At 39.8% G+C, this 20506-nt stretch overlaps 1 protein-coding gene across 1 annotated transcript in view; it reads right to left on the reverse strand.

Moving 5' to 3' along the window:
• The window catches only part of VWF (von Willebrand factor), a 146900-nt gene that overhangs the window by 57281 nt on the left and 69113 nt on the right, over positions 1–20506 (reverse strand). The window contains exons 24-32 of the mRNA XM_074872045.1: positions 20223–20342; positions 19453–19609; positions 18747–18905; positions 17385–17520; positions 13407–14743; positions 12523–12642; positions 10195–10338; positions 1085–1228; positions 20–184 (exon numbers count right to left, since the gene is read on the reverse strand). Of these exons, the coding sequence (XP_074728146.1) occupies positions 20–184; positions 1085–1228; positions 10195–10338; positions 12523–12642; positions 13407–14743; positions 17385–17520; positions 18747–18905; positions 19453–19609; positions 20223–20342 (2482 nt within the window). The remainder of the gene's footprint in view (positions 1–19; positions 185–1084; positions 1229–10194; positions 10339–12522; positions 12643–13406; positions 14744–17384; positions 17521–18746; positions 18906–19452; positions 19610–20222; positions 20343–20506) is intronic.

Genomic DNA, 20506 nt, shown 5'->3' on the forward strand with positions numbered 1-20506 from the left:
ATAACTATATCGGACTTACCCATGCACACTTTTTTGATAAATTCACTATTCAATGTGATCATAGTGGATAAGTCTTCAAAATTCTGAAGCTTCATGATTCTGTTAACAGCTGATGGTCCAGCCAAAGTTCTTAGTTGCTCTTCATCATACCTGTTTCCAACTCCAATTGGAAACAGGGATACCCCTAGGAAGAAAGGTTTTAAATAGGCAATGCACAGGAGAAGGAGGTATTTTTTTCATTTCCAACATGTATTACTTGCATCACTCCCTCCACATAGGCTAAAGGCAATTAAGGGCAGAAAGAGTGATGCTCTAATCACAGTGTTAGCTAAGATGAGCTCTATTAGTCCCAAGCATAATAAGATCATGCATGGTCAACAAAACCTCACTGCAGATTTAACATCATCACCTTCACTTTTTTCCAAATATAAAAAAAATCTCAATATGTTGTTTTCTTTCTTCAATTACATGGCAACTGGATAATTTTCCAGCCATTTAAATTTAAAAAAAAATGATAGTTGTTATTTAGACTGTGCCTTATTCAATAGCTCCCAAAACAACCTACAAAGGAAGTCAATGTTCCTCAGCTGAACACCTGAGGAAGCCGGGGTACAGAGACTACAGCCAGAAAACTTGAAAAAACATCATGCAGCACATATTGATAGCAAAAGAATATTCCTGTATAGGTCAGCACAGAATCTGATCAAATCCTGTCCCTGTTTTTTATTATTACAGTGAACCTTTCACGATCCGCTGCAACAGTATTGAATTTACAATATTAGATCCCATTTCTGTCATCCTTGTCTATCCACAGAACCTTGGAAAATGAAATGCCATTAGTTTGTGAGGCCTACGGAAGCTGTCCAGCTTAAATTGTGGATTGGTCCTGAATTTACCAGTAATTCAAAGGCATCTTCAACAGGCACATTTTGCTCAGGCCTGTTTCTTACCAGAACATTATGCACAGTAAGTCCTGAACTCATATGAACATACCAGGGCCTTAATTTCTCATCCTTTGTTCTACTGCATTACTTAAAAAAGCAACAACTCCGCTTGAAAATAGTGACAGCAAAATGAGATTTACTGTTCATTCTTGCAGAAAGTGCAGCAGCCTCCACAGTGTCTTCTGATCTCCCCGACGTGATGACTATCGCAACCTTTGATGCGCTGGGTCTCCCTCCATAGGATTCCGACATTGCATTCTGAACTACAAAATCAATGGCTTTTCCTAAGAAGAAATGAAGAGATAAATGAGATATATGATAGAAAACTCATAGGAGGCTATAAAACTAAATCTTACTTTGTATTAGTAGGTTACACAGTACTGGAAAATACTTATTCTTAAAGGACTTTTAATGTTTGCTTTATTGCTGCTACATGAAAGATCTCAGCTATTAAGAACATACCAGTACTATTAATACATCCCAACACTAGAAGACCATCTTTAGCTCCCCAATCTCTGAAGTAATGGGAATTTTACTACCTTTCCTTAGCCACGAGGATGAAGTTATGCTCCTCGCTTTAGTAATTACCTTTTCTGGAAGTATTACCATTGGGTTACACGAAAGGAAAGAAGATATTGTAGAAAAACGCGACTTATTTCCAATTACAGAACAACAGTGACATCCAGTGGCTATCTGATCTACAACTTCACACCACCCTGAACTGTACACACAAGTTGCTCAGCTCCCAGAGAATGATCTAGTCCTTCCCTAATTTGGTCAACTTTTTCTACGGGTGTGAAAAGCGTATCTTGCCTCCTTACTACCAGCAACCTCTCTGAAATCTAGACTCAGACTAACCCGTAATATAAGTGGGAGATCCATATTAAAAACAAAGCAAAAAACAAAACCAACAAACAAAACTCACCAAACCCCACAAAACGCAAGAAGAAATTCTACTTTAGCTAGCAAATCACAAACTGGCTTAAATGGGTAGCTGCTGCCCTTTCATTTAACATCTGTGAACACTCAGAAAAATTTTTGTTTGAAATCATGACCTCAGCAAGAGAGCACTTTGCTAGTACTTGTATTTAGATATGTATTTGCACAAATATTTACACTGGTAATCATGATATGCAGCTTTCTTAAAAGCTCCTTTGGGCTTGGAAGTTATCAGGTCAGGAAGTAGAAATGGTACCATGTGACTGATGTCACATTCAGGGCAAACAGTGAATGGTGAATAATAAATACTTGAAAGACTAGTTCCTCTCAGTAATCTGCAATAACTGTGGAGCAGAAATATGTTTGCCTGAAGAATTCACCGAACGATTTTAAATAATAAACACATTTGTAAAACACTGGAAGTCAGATCACAGATAATTCACCAGCACAGCCCCAGAACACCTTAGCACACATGAACACTCTGTACTTCGTGTCTTCTTTCATCATGTCACCCACCCCTTTTCACCAGAAGAAGCAAAGATCCTACTCCCAAGCTGCTGCAAGCATGGACAACCGCTAGGAAGTTCACTCAGCTCATTGACTATTGACAACGTGGCAACAGCAATTGGGTACTCTACAAGACTTAGGGTTTCAGGAAAAATTTACCCCTTGGAAGAATCTAGCCTACAGTAGGTATCTGGAAAAAGCCCAAATGTTTCCTTTGCCACAGTACTGGTTTGGAGGTGATATTCCCTCCTCAAACATGGTTGCACGGACCTTACAGTCCCTTCCCACCTTATACAACCAACTCTTCTTCCCCATTAGCCTATTACCATTATTTCCTCCCCAGAGCCTTAGCCTCATCTTCATCTCTCCACACAGGTGCCCACAACTAAAATAGAAGAGCTGAGACCCACTAGGAACTGCTGCCAGGCCCTGTCAGACCTACCCCACAGGAATAGGATACACATCAATCTCTCCTCCTATAAGCTTCCATCTCTCATGTGCCATTACCTCTACTAACAATCTCCTGTCTAGAGAGGGTCACATATTTTCCCAAGTGCTAATTTTCAAGTAGAAAGATGTATGTTTGTTTAAAGCAAAATGTTTTTTGGAAATGTCAAGTATGACCAGAAGGAAAAAAAAAAAAAAAAAAAAAAAGAGAGAGAGAAATCAACAGAAAGCTTTCAAAAGTATTTAAGAACAAAATGGGATGTTTCTCTTCAGTTTCTTGCTATGCAATGATTATCTTTTATTTACTTATTCCAACTGTGTAGATTCATTTCATTCCTGTAACTTGATTTTCATTCCCACTGTAATTCTGAATTACATTTTACATACAAAATGAAAAAACACTTTAGAGTTTCTGCTCAGTAAAACCTCAAAATTTTGAATGTTTTTCTACTTGCAACAAAACATATTTTAAAACATCATTATTAGTTGGGTGATGGTGATTCCATTTCACAAACTACTATTCCTGACCAGAAAAATTAAGTAAACCCAGGTATTAACTCATGTACTATACAGCCATCTCATAATCATTGCTACAAATGGTTTTGTTGTCCAGTAGTTACTCTGTATGTCTGTAGAGGTAGATGTTAGATGCAGAATGGCTTGTTAGCTATAAATAACTAAGGGATAAAGCAAAATGCAGAAAATTAATATGACTATATTCCAATCCCTGAGATTGCTCCAGGAGGGTCAGTGTGCCAGAAAATTGACTCATTTCCCTTTTGTCCTATAAATAATTACTTTAAAAATGTATTTGAGGTTTTAACCTTCAAATATTTTAGGTTAAACTTTTGCAAAGTAAGAATCACAAATGATTTTTCATTCGTGAAAAGTACTTGGAATTTCTGTGTCTGCCTTTTTTTACTGACCCTTTGACTTTTGTCTAGTTGGGGTGGTCACCAGCTGCTCCAGCTCCATTTTTCTTTCTCTCATTAATTCTGAAAATTTTCAGAAACTTCCATACATATCTGTAAACTGGAAAATCCATTATTTTTATAATTTCTAATAAAGAAATCAAGTTCCACTGTAATAGAACCAGGGACTATTTCGAAGTCCCCAAAAAACAATTACTCAATTTAATGGATGGAAAATTTGTTTTAGTTACTCAAAAGTCTTTGGATTTCACCTCTTATTTTGAAAGCCAGCCCTAGAGAAAAGAGCCAGGTGTCTGAAGATATGATCAAATGAAAAGTTTTGCCCTGACAGAGGGATTCAGAAAGTCACCATCCCAAGCTGGAAGCTGTCACTTCTGAGCTGTTCGTCTCTACATCCCACCAAGAAGGGAAATACCAAACTCCCCAGAGGCCATAATAAAAAATACTGACTGCTAATAAACCAACCACCTTGAACATATTCTTACTACTAGACTGCAACATAACAGCAATCTGCCATTTTCATACCAATAAAGGAAATTTAAAATGTTTACACTGAAATAAATATCACCAAGCCAAGGCTCTATTAAGACTGGAAAGAGACTGCACAGCATCTTGGACATAATTAAACTAGTTTTAAAATGATCAGGTCTGAGCCACACAGGCCTCAGCCTTTATGAGACCACCTTGCATCTCGTACACCCCTCCAGCAGCTGACATCTGGGCCACTGCTGCCGCTGGCTCATCTCCAGCTTGCTCTGACCCATCTACACACATTGCAAATGCATCTCAGGCTGCCTTAGTGCTGTCACAAGCTGCTGGCAGAAGGAAGTGTCAGTTCCTCCAGCAGCACCAGCTGGGCATGGCCTCCCAGTCCCCTGGAGCCATCCATGCTGCCCACCTGCCCACCCAGCCGGTTGCCTCGGGCGAATCACCAAGCCTGAAAAACAACTTTTCTAAACAAATGCATTGTTTTCAGCCATTTTGGCCCTTCCTTCAGCTTGCTGAAGGCCCAGTGCACATCCCTTCGTGCAGAAGGAAGGCAGTGCAAGTGTGCAGCGCTGAGGTGTCGGGGGGCCCGGCGCTCCTGCAGTAGCTAACTCTTGAATCTGTTAAGCTGTATGGGACCACACCATCAGCTATTTATTTCAGTGATGGACCCTAGAGAAAAATCAAAATGCTAATAGAAAATACCCTAAGTCCTGCTCCATAAAATAACAAAACAATTTGTGTGTCTTTAAAGAAAATCTGGCAGTGGCCAAAACATCATTTGTTAGTATTGACAAAGGGTATCATATAAGTCCCAGCGAAGTGAATGAGAGGTTTGCTATGGACTTTAAGGGTTATACGTTTTTAAGGGTTTTCTGTGTGTACATGTGACCCTAAGCCCAGAATAGCAGCCAACATGTTCCCACATACTGAACATAGGAGTAAATTATGATCGTCTCATGTACTATTGTTCCAAATGTTTTCTGTTTCTCACATACACAATGTGCTATCGAAAAAAAAAAAGAAAGGCAACAAATGGGCTTTGGAAGCAGAATGACTTCTATACTCACATGTATTTTAGGCATTAGACCTACAACCCATGAGAAATCAAGATGGAAGTCTTAAAGCCAAAAGCCTTCATCGCATACAGGAGAATAAGTGAGCTGAGAGCAGCATGACACACAGTAAAAAAAAAAAATCTCTTCTCAAAGGCAGTGGATGTGATGGAGAATGGATGTCTGGTCATCTGTCCCTGACCTCCTGCCCTCTCTTCTCCTACTGCCTCCTAACACGTTACACTTATGCTGGTCCTGATGGGCATAACTGCCACAATTAATTTCACACATGCACACACACACCCCCTTCCCAAATTTGACCATCTAAACATTTATCTGGATAACGGAACAAAAAGGTCTAGCTTGCAGAAGCACTGAGCCCCCAGCAGCCTTTCAGCTCAGTCAGCAGGGCATGATTGTTAGTTATTGGACATGTCCAGGGAAAAAGTACAAATAAATAAAAAGAAAAAACAAAAAAACATTGATCTATATGGGCTACTTTAAAAAGGGCGGGTCAGCCATTCCAAAGGCTCCCACCACAGCACAGCATCTTCTACCCATCTTTCAGTGCTGATACACTCCTGACTACACTATAGAGTACAAAACAAAAGTCACGTTTCAAATAATCATTAAAGCAAACACAACAGAAGGTGTCTTACAAAGACAGAGAGAAAAATGGAGAAGGGATGACATCACTGCATAGACTTCTCCTCTCAGCTAAGCCTATGAACATTTGATGCTGAACTTCAGTCAGAAAAGTCTTTGTAATAACCTTTTTCTGGTTGCCTTGAACAGAACTATTCAATAAGGGCTAATTAGCTGAATAATTTTTTAATTTTTTTAAGTCACCTGATGCACATTCAAGCCAGACTAGACTCGTATTCTGAAGTAATAATTCAGAATGGTTCATGTAGAGGTTCCTGAAAGGACTGAAAGCTGATTAGATGGACATAAACAAGCTTTAAGGACAAAAGACAATCTGTTGAGTAGGGTTGGAACTGTTTACTGGGAGTCTACAGGGAATTGCACTAGATTCTGCCTTATTGAATAATTTCATTGATTTGGATAAAGGAAGGAGAAATGTGTAAAAAGGCATGCTAATCTGAATCACAGATATTAGATTGGGAGCAATTATGAACATCATGGAATGAACTGAAAGAGCACAAGGTGCCCTAGAAATATTTGAAATATATCCAAGAAATAAAAAACAAGATTCATCTCAGAGTAAGCCAATCTGGAGGAAAATAAACAAATGTACAGACATTTAATGGTTTGGTGGGTGCCTCAGGGAAAGCAGAAACTTCCTAAAAAGCAACCTTTGCAATTATTTTCTTTAATTTTGTCTGAAATGAGGAATAAAATCTAAAGCCCCCGTGAGGGTCTGTGGAGTTGTGACAGACAGGGGATTCCAGTTAGGCGGAGGTTCCTGCCGGGAACTTGTGAATCAGTGCCTTAAGTGGCCTCAGTGGTTTCACTAACACTTCTGCAACATCTCAACCAAAAAAGAAAAAGTACTACAAGAAGTCTTAATCACCCACAAGTACTGAAAGCTGCCTGGGAAAGAAGCAAAAAAGAAATGGTTCCTCAGCACCTGAAGAGGTATAGAAAACGCCAGCACTATCTGGACTGTGGATAGTCCAGATTGCACCTCTTTAACCAAGGACTTGTCTAATCAGGAACAACCCTCTGTGATGATAATCCTGAAGCTGGTCTTTATATCTTAATTTAGGGTCCTGAATTGACATTGAATTGAGTTTTTTAATGGGAGATAGCAGATTATTTTAGTTTTGAAACAAATTAGCTATTGCAAATCGATCCCACAGATCGATGCTTTAAACAGTCAATTCTTAGCACATTGGTATTCTGGCATTAACATGTGACAATTAACAGAATGGCTGAACTCTTCATGAACAGCACAGATCTGTCAGTCCAGCAGCCCATCACCACTGGAAGGAGCAGGCTATGAGGCCCCACATCCTATCCTCTGCTGTCTTGGCTCTGCGGGTCACAAATCCTGCATTTCTCTTCCCACTAAGGGGTTCTGATGATGCTGGGCTCCACCAGGACCACATTCAACTCACAGACCTTATAAGAAATGAACTAAAAAACCATGCAAGCAAAACAAAAAAACCTGCCAGGACAGTGAATTAAAATAGCTCAGGGAAGAGCCTAGTAGGTAACCAAGGCTGGCCTCAGAAAGGAGCTGACACCACCAATTCAGAAACAGCAATGGGGGAGCAAGTGAAGAAGATCTCTGTCTTTCAGTGGATGAGAACCCTTAGATCAGGGCAGCTGCTGGCAAAACCATGGGCTTGGGTGGATGATGGTGGGGCAAGATTTTGAAAATTCTGCATAGATCACATCACTCGGAGATCTGAATGAAAAAAAAGTGCTATGGTGGGCTTTTGTTTACTAAACCACAAGGGGATGGTTAGAAAAGAAACATTTATGCCTTCTTAATCATGACAGGTAAAGTTGAATGCTGCTATTCAAATATGTTAGTAACTATAGACATTTTCAGTGAAAATATTTAAGATTTCTTTCATTAGGGGGTGGAGCCCCACATTTTTTTCCCCTAACAATGCTTTTAATACAGTTGAGCCTTCTGGATCATACTTCCTCCAAATTTTGACTCTGAGGCAGACAGTGGGCATGGAAAACATCAGCATAAATGAGCTACTTTTAGTAAATGTATAAGCAAGCAAAATCATGTTTTTATAAAGTGTTAAGCGGTATTTACTATAGGGATTGCTCAATGACTCTCCCAAATACCCCGAATGCTAAACAGAGGCATGTTTATGTGATTCTCAGTTCTCTTGCATTCAGTCTTTTAGCTGAATGAAGGTTTACATAGTCAGCAGTTAGTTTTCTTTTTTCCAGTTATTTCTTATGTGAAGTTGTACACAATTTCATGATGTCTGAATATCCCCAGAGCTTCTTCTCAGTAGGTTACTTGAGCCAAAACTTGCCTGATGTTATCTTATTGCATAAGCATGGGAAAGGTTTGTGGTATATGCTGCTCTTTTTTGTTCTCCCTTTGCCCTCAAATACTCTGTAGCTTTTCATTATTTACTAATAAAATGTATCTTTCTCCTGGAGTTTCCTTATGGTTAAAATGAAACAGAAAAGGGAACCCTTTCTGTGGTAAGAAAGCCTACTGTTGATCTCTGCATATTCAGCTTTTTTGGCTGAAATAGGGTGATTTGTATCAGCAAAGACTGAATAAGGATAACAGAGGATTGTGTTTCTACCACAGGGAAGACAGCACAAATGAGAAGAAACAGCGCCAGTCTGATGGTAACGATATTTTTGATAGGTAAATCCTGATCAAGCCCTCCATAGGCTAGAAAAAATTCCCAAAGCTACCTAGGGAACTGCATCATGCAGACTGAGCCATCTACACTTTTTCAGAAGCCTCTGTGTTTCCAGAGGCTCGAGCACTGACAGAATGACATGAATGACCATGCGTTTCCCATGGATGCTGGGTCTCCTACACAGTCAGCTGAATTCACACACATTACAAGGTGCAGGACAGGACCACAGTGACTTATTTTCATTACTTCATTTGGGAGGAACTACTTCTACTCTATTCCATTTTGGTTCATTATACCACATCCCTCATCACGGTCTCTGAGCATTTTCCAATGAGACATAAACAAATCACTAACGAGTATGTCATGTGGCTGCCTCTCCCATTTCATTTCCCAAAGGCCATGTTTTCTCTGTTTATCCTGTAGTTGAGTGTGGCTTACTATACACATTACATGGAAGGCTTCACGAAACTTATCTATTTGTACGTAACAATTTATCCCACAACGAGCCTATAGAAGTCTCATCAGCCATCTGGTATTTTTATTTCTCCAGGCTGAGAAAGCAATCATGGCTAATCCTCCTGCGAACTATGGAAGTCAGGTTTTATTTCTCACTTTTCTGTACCAATAACTCTTTACAGTCTGAAGTAGGCCAAAGACCCTAAAAATGTGCGTACTCCTCAACTCTTATAGGACCCTAATGCTAGGTGGCTGCCAGAGCAAATGTATTTCCAGTCCAGAACAACAAAATTCTCAGGGTATCTGGTGAAAGATCAGATACACTGTAGGAGAATCATTTTTTGCTGAACCCTACAACTGATACATGTGTGTGTACTAATTTTCCACAGACCCAGTGGGAAATCTGTGTTATGTTTTAGCACATGAAAATTGAAGTGGACATGCTTTTCAGGATGCAGTTGTCTGGAACAGAAGATGATGTTTCACGTGTAACTCTTCAGCTAAGGTGCCCCCTTAGGCAATCCTTGCTCCCTGGCACCATCCCCAGCCTTGTGCCAGCCCAAGTCCTTGTGGGATCATCACAGCGACTTGGATGAGAGAACCAAACCACCCAGAATATAACAGTAGTTATTTTTCAACCAGATCAGTTACACTGGCTCAGCACAGAGTAACAAACATCTAGTGAGGGCAGCTACTGAAGTCAGCATAAGTAGTTCTGCTGTTAAATATCTAATCAACTAATTGATGCTGAAATGTTAATGATCAAAGTCTTTACTTCTTAATTATGTTTTGCTTGCTTGGAAGAATATGAATGTAAATCCTGAAAATTACTTCAAGGCTAAAAAGAAACCAGTCTTTTTCTTTCAAAAAGACATTAGGATAAACCCTAATTTGACTAATCTATGGACACATTTTAAGAGAGGAAATTGAATCTTTACCAGGAAATGTACATATAGTAAAGATAAAAGTGAACTCAAAAAACCTGAGATTCCTACTGCAGAACACTATCACAATAGCACTGACATAAATCGGTGACTGGGGCCAGGCTTTATTTAGCATTTCTGGGGTTTTTTCCCCATCTTGTTTAAACATCAACATCCATATAATCACTCACCTAGTCTGGTAGGACCTTGCTCCCTTTGTTGAATTGAGTGCACCATCTCTACAAGCTTTTCAGTCTCTTGAGGCATGGTCCATGAAATTTCTAGATTATTTTCCCTGGCATACTGGAGAACTGACACATGAAGTGAAGTATTGCCTGAAGGCGAAAGCAGAAAACAAACATTTTAAGCAGTGCACAAATGTCTTAAAATAAAACTAAAGGATACGTTATGGGTGCGTTTTACATTAAGCACAACTAGGCAGTGATTTTTCATCAGCGTGTGAAAGCCACATTTTCAATCAAAAGATCAAAACTGAACTATTCCCAGGTGAAAAAATATGCAAGTACTACTAGAAACAGTTGCTTTTCTGTCAGGAATCAGCATGCAGCATTTTACCTCAGATCAATTTGACCATGATGGCTGAATTTCACTTCATTGATCTCCAAATATTCCCTTTCCATTTTAAAATTGTCTAAACATGGCTTTTTTTTTTTTTTTATGTGCACATTGTTTTGCAGGAGTGGTAGTTGGATGTCCCATTTGTCTGATGGGCCAAGCTTCCTAGATGACTACATTTCATGAACATTTCCCTCTGTCATACATCAGGCTGCAGCATGGGACACAGCGCACCTAGGGAGCATGACTTGCAGGGGAATTAAGAGAAATTCCAAGTTCTGCTATTCTCTGACATCCTGGATCTCCTTATACATTATGTAAGAAGTACAAATAAAACTCTTAACAGAGGGTCGATATAGATAGCTAATAAATATCAGACTTGCAGAACTGAACTGGGCAATACATTGGTTATAATGATCGACTGGTCTTCGGACTTCTACTGTATACTGAATATACTTATGTATATAGCATATTATTCTTTATCAAACCTTTGTAAAACATTTATGAATGAAGTTAATAATAATTGGGATTTCACATATTCAAATGTTGCAGCCCTATAATGATCTGAATAGTTTACTCATGACACTTTACAAGTTTCCCATGGTCGTCTTAGAGATTTTAAAATCAAGGCCGTAGTAAGGAATCATTTCATAGCTACATTATTATTGTCCTGTTGATGATGTAACATTTGCTATTACATGCTTCAAAGATAAGGAAAACAGCTAGGCTAAAATAAATTGTCTCTTGGTTTATTGTTTAATTTCACTTGGCTTGTTTCTCCATATCGTGCATGTACACAGTTATCAGAAACAGTGTCTTCCAGGTACAATCTCTAAAAAATCTGAGTTATTCTAGACATACAGAAAAGCTACGCTTTCCCTCCAGGACCTCTCTAATTAGTACAGGTGCTAGTAATCACTTCTTTTGGAAGCACAGATACAACACAAACATGTCAACACCCAGTGGGAAACACCAACAGCAACAGCAGTTGCTCCATGGAAATGGTTTAATGCTGAATTGAAAAAGTACAATTCTGATCAAAAAAATCCAGGTGTGTTAGAACAAGTGCTACTGGGAACACACAGGACCCTGTGCAGCCCCTGCCATATGGATGGACTTGGTGCAAGGGCACACAGTGTCCTAACTTACATGCGCCACATGGTCCCTTCATGTATGTGCAGGATATATGGCATTCTGCCAGGGTGGCTGCACTGAGAATTTCTGTGCTGAATGGCCTAACCAGAGGTGTGCTTTCCATCAGTACATACTCTGAAAGCTCAGTGAGTCTAGCACTCCCAAAAAGTGTCTGTCATCCAACATAGGTCAGGAAATAAAGCGTAAAAGGTCAGTTCCAGCACCCTAGGTTAGCCAAAAAGGGCTGGTCAGAACCAGAAAAGCCTGTTCCAATAACCTAAACCTTGCAGTCTGACCAAACATGAACCAAAGGCCCTCTGAATTATCCATTCTTATTTGAACCAGAACTGAACTGGAACTATTGTTTTCAAGTCTGTTGAACCTAACACAGAACTGAACCAAAAACAAACATGTATTTTGTTTTTCTGCCACAGAATAACAGTTCAGTTAAATCTCCATGCTGTGACAGGGACGTCTTTGCCTGTTTGACACACACACTTCTTATGTCTAGTACAGCAATAAGGGGAAGTGCTCATCAGAGCTACTCCTCGTCACACAATTCCCTGAATTGGATGTCAAACCCCTATTCACCTGAACCAGAACAGCTTGGTTTGGGAGGAAACTGAACTGCATCTGAAGCAAAAGCTTTATTAACCTGATTTCCCAATATAAACTGAAATTTTTTAGAGGGATTGGAATGAGTCATTTAAACATAAAAATTAACAAAAGCCTATACTGAGAAGCCATTTTGTCCTGTAAAAGCAAAAGAATACAAAACGTCTTTATGTGTTTGAAAGACAGATACGTACTGATCTCAACACTTTCAATAAACGCCCGCACAAAGTTTTTCATTTCCTCAAACTCTGATGCCCCAATATTGGAACTTCCATCCAGAAGAAACATGACATCCATTGGTTTGTTGCACAACTCTGAGAAGCAAGGGGGAAGAAAAAAAAAAAAAAAGGTTATTTATACATGATAACCAGAAGTAGCATCTGTTAATCTATTGATAGGAGCAGAAAGGGCATTTTGGGAAAACAAAGCAGGATAATGATCAGTTGAAAAAATAAGTGATGTTCCTTTAATGGAAACCTTGAGATTTATATTCAGTGGGATACATGGGTATTTCAATTTCTGTTTTTCTACCAATGGTATTTTACTCTCAGGAGACTAAAACAAAAACAACAGCAAACAAAGAAAACCCTACACAAACCAAACCAACAACAACAAAACTTCAACAACAAACAAACACAAACCAAATAAACAAAAACACCAAATACACCACCACCACCCTAAAAAAAAAAAAAACACCAACAAAAAAAACCCTACAAAAACAATGACGTCTCAGAATAGAGGAAGTATACTTTTAACTCGCTTGAGGCAGACAGATGAGAATAACTTTTTCTCTTCTGTCACCCTCCAACCTAGCTGAAAGCTACTGTACTTTACTGAGAAATGGAGCCAAGGACTTCTAAGCCTACAGAAGGCTGGCTGCAGGTCTGTGCTAAGTACTGCTGAACTGGGGCAGCATCCTCAGCCTTCAGTGAAGATAAATGGTCCTTCCTTGGCATTTAGACAACACGATACCGAATGAAGGTATGGGAACGCTTCAAATTTCAGTGACGTGAGAGGGAAATGAAGGAGACAGGACAGAGAAAAGAAGAAATTACCCAGAAAATACATCCAGCTTTACCTGAAATTTCTGTCCAACGTTTATGAGAGCAGCACGATTGCAGCACTAATTCGGGTGCTTCTTCAATAAGTGTGTTATAACTATGCAAGATAATTGGGTTATTAGGCTGACTGATCTTTCTGAGCTCCTGGATATTTGCATTGGGGGTTATGCCTATGGGAATAACATTTATGCTCCTGGGAGGTCGTGTGATGACATCAGTGGAAGGACTGGATGACACCATATACACCAAGTGAGGAACATCTTGCCTGCCCCCATTCACTTCCGTAAATGTGTGTTTAGAAATATAATCAAGGGCATTTCCAGTGTTGGTAGCCTTGCCTCCTTGGTAGGGTATGCTCCTCACCTTCTCAATAATACTTTGCTTTGACTGTATTTCCCTAAAGGAATACTCCAGAGTGACAGTCTCTGAATACTGCATGACCGTAACATGAATATCTTCCTGGCCCACATTCATCCGTGTGATCACCTTCTCAAGGAACTTCTTGACAATATTGAAATTTTCCTCCCCTACATTGTCAGATGCTTCCACAATAAAAGCAATGTCCAGACTTCTGCGAGTGGGGTTTTCTGAAAAGGGGGGTGGTGCTGTGAGTCCCCAAGGGGGAAATAGGACACTGGATATTGTTGGAGTGGATGTAGTTTGTAACTGAGAGCTTTCTTCAGGTCCAAGATCACACAGATGATCAATGAGGAGATCCCTATTATCCATTAGCTCTAACACATTGTTCATTAGGAAGGCTCTATTATCTGGTGACTGCTTTTCAATGAACCTGATCTGCTCCACATTAACATACGGTCCAATCCCCACAGGTGTTACTGTGATTTTTTTATTCTTCAAAGCTGTGAGGATGCTGCGGAGTTTTCCTGGAGACTTGCTTGCTATAAATAGCACTGCAATTCTGGCAGCATTGGTCCTTTCTGCTTTTCCAAACACATGAAACACAGTGTATTTAAGGACTTCAGCGGCAGACGCTACTTCATCACCTGTGTATTTTATGCTTTGGACAATTTTTCTCATCTGGGACTGTGTTTTCATATCTTTAAGGCCAAGATAGATTGTGGGGCCAGCCCTATACACTAGAATTGACACTCGGATTTTCTTTTGGGAGATGTGGAGTTTCTTCATCATGCCAATTATGAAAGTCTTCAGCTGTTCAAAGTCCTCCTCTGACAGTTTATTGGAGCCATCCACGAGGAAGGCCAAGTCCATCATCTTGCTGCATGAGTATTCACTGGGTGGTAGTTCAATGTCCTCCTCTGTATCAGGTGTTGGTGTTATGGTGTTGTCCACTGGTTCACAGGCTACGCAGGTTAAGTTCTTCCCTTCACACAGACTACAAAAATCACCAAAGTAACTGTAAAATACCAGTGCTTATAATAACACATCACCTGCATCTAATAAAAGAATGCCCAAACAGAAACAGTTAAATATCTCAAAAGCACAACAAATCCAAAACACGACGTGAGTGATTTTTTTTCCCCCACCCCATCTCCCCACAAGGTATTGTACAGCTAAATCCTGTATGTTCATACACGTTTCTTTAGATCCAGGAAACATATGACAAACTGTGATGTGTTTGTCAGAGAAAATTATCCATATAACAGCGTTTGGCAGAATGTGTAAAATCTTTGTCTGGAAAGTGTCTAGAAATCCACTGAGCTTGAGCAATACAGCTACCTACAAGCCACTGCTGGACTGAACTGGCAGATCTGTTTTGCTTCACAAGGAAGACAAACATGAGGCAAACTGGAGGCAGCTAACACAAAGTAGAATAGGAAAGATGCTTTTAGCTCTGATATGACTTAAGAGACTCTGCGATGAGGCTAGGTTTACCTAGGTTTTAACCTTCATGAAAATAACAAACAGCTTTTTTTCTACCTCTAAAGTGTATTACTTTCCTTTTCTTATTCCTGACTTCATTTTGTTTGGAATACAGCTTTGGCACATGTTCGTCCTCCATTTTTTCATGTCTCCTTTCTTATCTTCCTCTTATTTACTGTGTTCCCTGTTTCAGTCCCTTTTCTCATATCAAATGATGTATTTCATTTATAGCTGTTATCTCCTTTTAGCTCTATTTGTCTTGCCTTAACATTTCTACTCACCTCCATTAGTACATTTTTCTCTTCCCCTTTCCATCTCAGCTCCCATTTTTCTTTTTTTTCCCCATCTCTGCCTTTTCCACTATTCATCCTTCCATACCACCATGAGAATTTTCACCTCTGTCACCCTCTACCTTTTAGGAATTTGTTTATAATTCATCTCTTTCTATCTTTAGCAAGGCTTTAACACTTCTGCCCTTCTAATTCCTGGTCATGTCATTCTCCTTCCTTCACTTATCGGTGCAAAGAACACGACTGTACTCACACAGAGAGTGGTACAGACTCAGCCAGTGTATTTTCCTTGTCTTACAGGACAGTCCAAGAAACAGAATAGGAAAAGTTTATGAAAGAGCAAGGACCAAAAAAATGCTTGTTTTCACTGCCAGAGAAAACCCAGGATGTACAAACTAAACAAGTCAGCACTGGAAGAAGGTGCCATTTTCCAGCAAAAGACTTCACTTTACACGTGGCACCTTCATTTAAGTTCTCCCAGCATTATATTCTTTTCAAACTGCTTTTAGTGTCTTCCTAATTGAAGAATGCACAGCTACTTTTGGCATTAACGTATAGCAACAGAAGATTTATTATTTTAATCCTAATATGAACGAGCCTCTCCTAGTTTCCAATTTCCTTTGGATATTTGCTATAAAATTCATTTTTGTGCAATATTTTCTATTGTTTGTACAGATGGTGTAGGCATCTAAATTAGGTGACAGCTATGCAAAAGGATGTTTCCCTAGTGAGGTCAGTTTTCCTAATGTTCTGAAATCTTTTGTGAGCAGCAGCCAGCGTATCAACATTTAAGATAAATTATTATTAAGCATTACAAAAAAACAGGGAACGGAGACTCATTTATGAAGACTCTTTTTTGACCTCTTGATGGAATTCAAGGCTCTTCGTGTATACTGTTAAAAAAAATTAAAAATACTTAATTGATTAGCCTAACAGTCTCATGCCCCGGGTTTATAGCACAGACATACACTAGCCCTGGCAAGAGGACAGGAATTCAAAGTTCATACCTATTCAGAGCTTCTGTGAGGTTCAGGGCATTTGGAGCTAAGGTGCTAGTCTGGGCTAATAGCTGCTGCAGTTTTACAACTCAGTTTCTATTAAATATGGTCAAATTACAAGACTGAAAACTCTCTTGTATTCACAGCATTATAAGTGACTAGTGAAAGTATCCAGCAGAGGTCTAGACATCTGAATACCAAACTTTCAGATACTACAGGCCATGGCATAATATGCCACTGGGCAGCATACAGAATTAAAATCGGTCTCTGCCACAGCGCGGCTGAAGACCCTCATCCTGCATGGTGCACAGCACTGTGCACCCTGCATTAATTTCATCATATTTGAAAATGTATGCTTGCAGGATCGGGCCATGGGATATCATATTAAAATCTTGGGGAAATTGGTTTTCCAACAGTAGTACACAATTCCAACTGCTAATAATCTCATCGAGTTCTAGACTGAGCGCACATTCAGGTCTTACACTATACACAGGATTTTTTAGTACTGGCAGAAGAAAAGAGTCTGATGGCTTTATTGATGTTGAATCACACCTTACACAAAAAGAAGTGGAATATCTGAAGCCAGTAGGGCCACCTACACATGGGAAAAGGCCTTTTTTGAAAGGAATTTATGAATTTCACTTGCTTAAATTCAGCTGACATCCTATAATCCCTACTGTCACTGAAAAACTTCAGCTTCAGTTTTTATGTGAAGGGATATTGACATAAAAGATGGTTTCCAAGCTTCATCTTCAGCGGTGTGTTTAAAGTTACATCCAAAAACTTATTCACGTGGATGTGCTTCATCTCACTCCCTTCATCCAACCCAACAGGCACACTACTTCACTGCATAAACCCATCATACCAAGATTGACAGTGCTGTGGATCATCTCTGTTCAAAACTATTCTCCTTCCATGCAGGATCTTGACATCTCCAACTGCACACACGGGACAGTCTTCTGGACTGACACAGTCCAGGGACAGTTCATCAAGTATTTTCCCTGTTTCAAAATAGCAAAGTAGTATAAAGATGCCAATTTTCATGAATTGCAAAACTAATCATTCCATTTACCCTGCTACAAAAAAAACCATAACAAGGCTTCCGAGTTGAGCTCAAACATTCTGAATACTGTGCTTGTGTTATGACCACTGCCAGCTTGACACAGAGAAGTATTTCCATCCTTCATAACCACTTTTATTTAGATATTGGAAGCATTTAACCCAGTGTATAACCTGCAACAGCCAATACCATACAGAAGGTGGATATATCTTTAAAACAAAACATTGAAGATGACAGGAGAAAATGGCATTTTCCTTTTTACATGTATATTATTTATTTCTCCCAATATCCCCTACCTCACTCTGATCAGAGATACCAGGGCCCAGAATAGCTATTTTGGGTCTTAAAATACCTTCTTTCTTTGCCTTCATGTCTTTTCACTCTCTCTTTAGGAGTTATTTATTCATCTGAGTTTTCACTCTACTTTTGGATCTTGTTTGTCTTTCATTCCTTCCCTTTCTGTCCGTCTTTCCTCTCCCCACCCCATATTTCCCATACTTTTTCCTTTCCCTTTTCTATGAGATAGCTGCTGGGAACAGTTAAGCTGAGAGCTCAGGCTCACAGGGGAATGCCTGCTGGGCACTCTCAGGAGCATCAGAGCCCTGAAGGTACTAAGCAGGTCAAGGCAATGGGTTTCCCCACTGCAGTAGTTGCTCTGAAGAGAGCATTTTGTGAGTGTCCAGCACAAATTCATACCCTACTTTAACCACATAGTCAACAATCTCTGTTGCTACACAGACTCTAATCCTCCTATCTTCCTTTCTTATCACCCTGTTTGCATTCTCTCTCGTTCTTGCTGTCAGTGTTTCATTCTCCTCTTCTAGGCACCATTTCATCCCCTCCACACACAGTGCTCATTTCGCAAACTCAAACCAGGATGTCTAACCACCTCCCTCCTTATGCAGTAAGAAATTGTGGTGAAAACACATCAGCAAGCCTGTTAATGAATTAACTGCTACATCTAAGTCTTTTGTAATCTCCATGCCTTAAAAATCTGTGAATATTTCTGCATTGTAAAACCTCTTTCCATGCAATGGGAACACTTAGGGTGTTAAAAAAACCAACCAACAAAACAAACAAAAAACCCAACTCTACAGCAATACCTACAAGTACCAGGAGCATAGCAGAAAAAGATAAGTAACTGCTTAAAACCAAAGATGGACTTACCTGCAGGACAGTGTACATGGCATCCTTCCACACAGTGCAGAGGGCACTCCAAAGCCTGTGGGTGCTGGCATGTTATAGGACAAGCAGGTCCACAGCTATTATATCGCCATTCACACTGATAATCTAATTCTTGTTTATTCAGGTCCTCGCAGCTTTGTGCTATGCAGTGGAAGAATCAAAGGTGAAAAAGTCAAACCAGAGCGTATCCATCATATCTTTCAGAACTATGACACCAAACTTGGTATAAAGTGGACCACACACACACAGAAAAAGAAATATTTCCATCTTTAAATAATTTATTTTTATTTTTTACTACAACCAAAGCAGGCCACTTCTTCACACTTGGATTTTTTTTCACATAATTAAACAGAGATATTTTGTTTTGATAAAAAAAATTGCAAAACACAAACTTTAAGCTTTAATTAATATATAGAATTACAGAAACCATTTCTTTCTCTAGATTTTGTGGTACCACAGATTATTATATCCCTTAATTGAGGGCATGGTTTTTCCAGATATGGCTCTGTACATAAATAGAAAAGGGAGTGGAAACATCACTGTGAGCTGCTAACCCAGTCCCATCAAAGTGAACTTTTCTGGACATCAGTGTGAACAGAGCTGGATGAGAACAATCTATCTGAGCCAACAGTTTGATTAAAAGCTTGAACCTTTTCACCCAATTATTCCTCATCTACCCTGTACTTACGGCACAGAGCTGGTGATCTCCAGTGAACAGCAACACCTTTTTGTGCACAGACATGTGCATAGGCTGCTATAGCATCACAGAAGCAAGCACAGTCCCCAATAGATTCACAAGCACAGGTGTCATACATGCAAATATCTATGTAGGGCTCAGGATTCACCTACAAAAGAGAAATATGGGGTACAGTACACTCAGTGATTCCCTTCATCTCCTTCTTGTAGACATATTTAATCTTTGGATGGTTTGGCTGCTCCATTTGCCAAGAGTTGAGGTGCCACATAAATTAGTGCAGATCTTTCTACTGATGTCAGCAAGGACTCAAATTGGGCCACATTCTCAAGGCTGCTATAGATGCTACAGTTCATTGTCCCTTAATATTCCACATATGGATTAAATTTACATGGTTTTGGGCCCCATAACCCTCTTGTGCAGCAGCCTGGGTAGACCGCAGTCTGAACGGCATTATATTAGCTCAGCTACCCCTCCCCTCAAATCTCAACCCTTGTGCTTGACTTCACGTGCCAGTCTCGGGGCTTTAGATTAAAATTTCCCTCAAGCAGAAGTTATTCTACAGCTTACTACTAGCCGCCAGCCTGCATTTTCCCATGAAGGATCAGCTATAGGACAGGGCCAGAGATGAGAATGCCAATTAGTCAGCCTCCTCCAAGTCCTGTGTGTTGCCAGCATAACCATACTTTTGCCTTCAGCTGCAATCAGTGTCAGCACAGATCATGCAGAATTGAAGAATGTGAAATACGTGACACAATACTCACAAGTTTCTTGCATTCTTCAAAGAGATCCCCAGACAAAATGCTGCATGATGTTTCTACCATCATCTGCTTCACTATGTTTCCATTACACAGCGGAGACATCAAGGTCTGTTCCTGGTTGGGCTTAATGTAAGAGACAAGCACACATTTCATTAGCCTTGCCTTCAGGACCTCAGGACACTTCAAATTGAAGTAAGAGACTCGCTAGCACTAGACATTTTTCATGACAAAGGAAATTGTTTCTTTGAGTAAAGTTTCAACCCATTGTAGGACAGGCACAGATCCTG

Source organism: Strix uralensis, chromosome 5 (assembly GCF_047716275.1).
Source record: "Strix uralensis isolate ZFMK-TIS-50842 chromosome 5, bStrUra1, whole genome shotgun sequence".
NCBI classification, from domain to species: Eukaryota; Metazoa; Chordata; class Aves; order Strigiformes; family Strigidae; genus Strix; species Strix uralensis.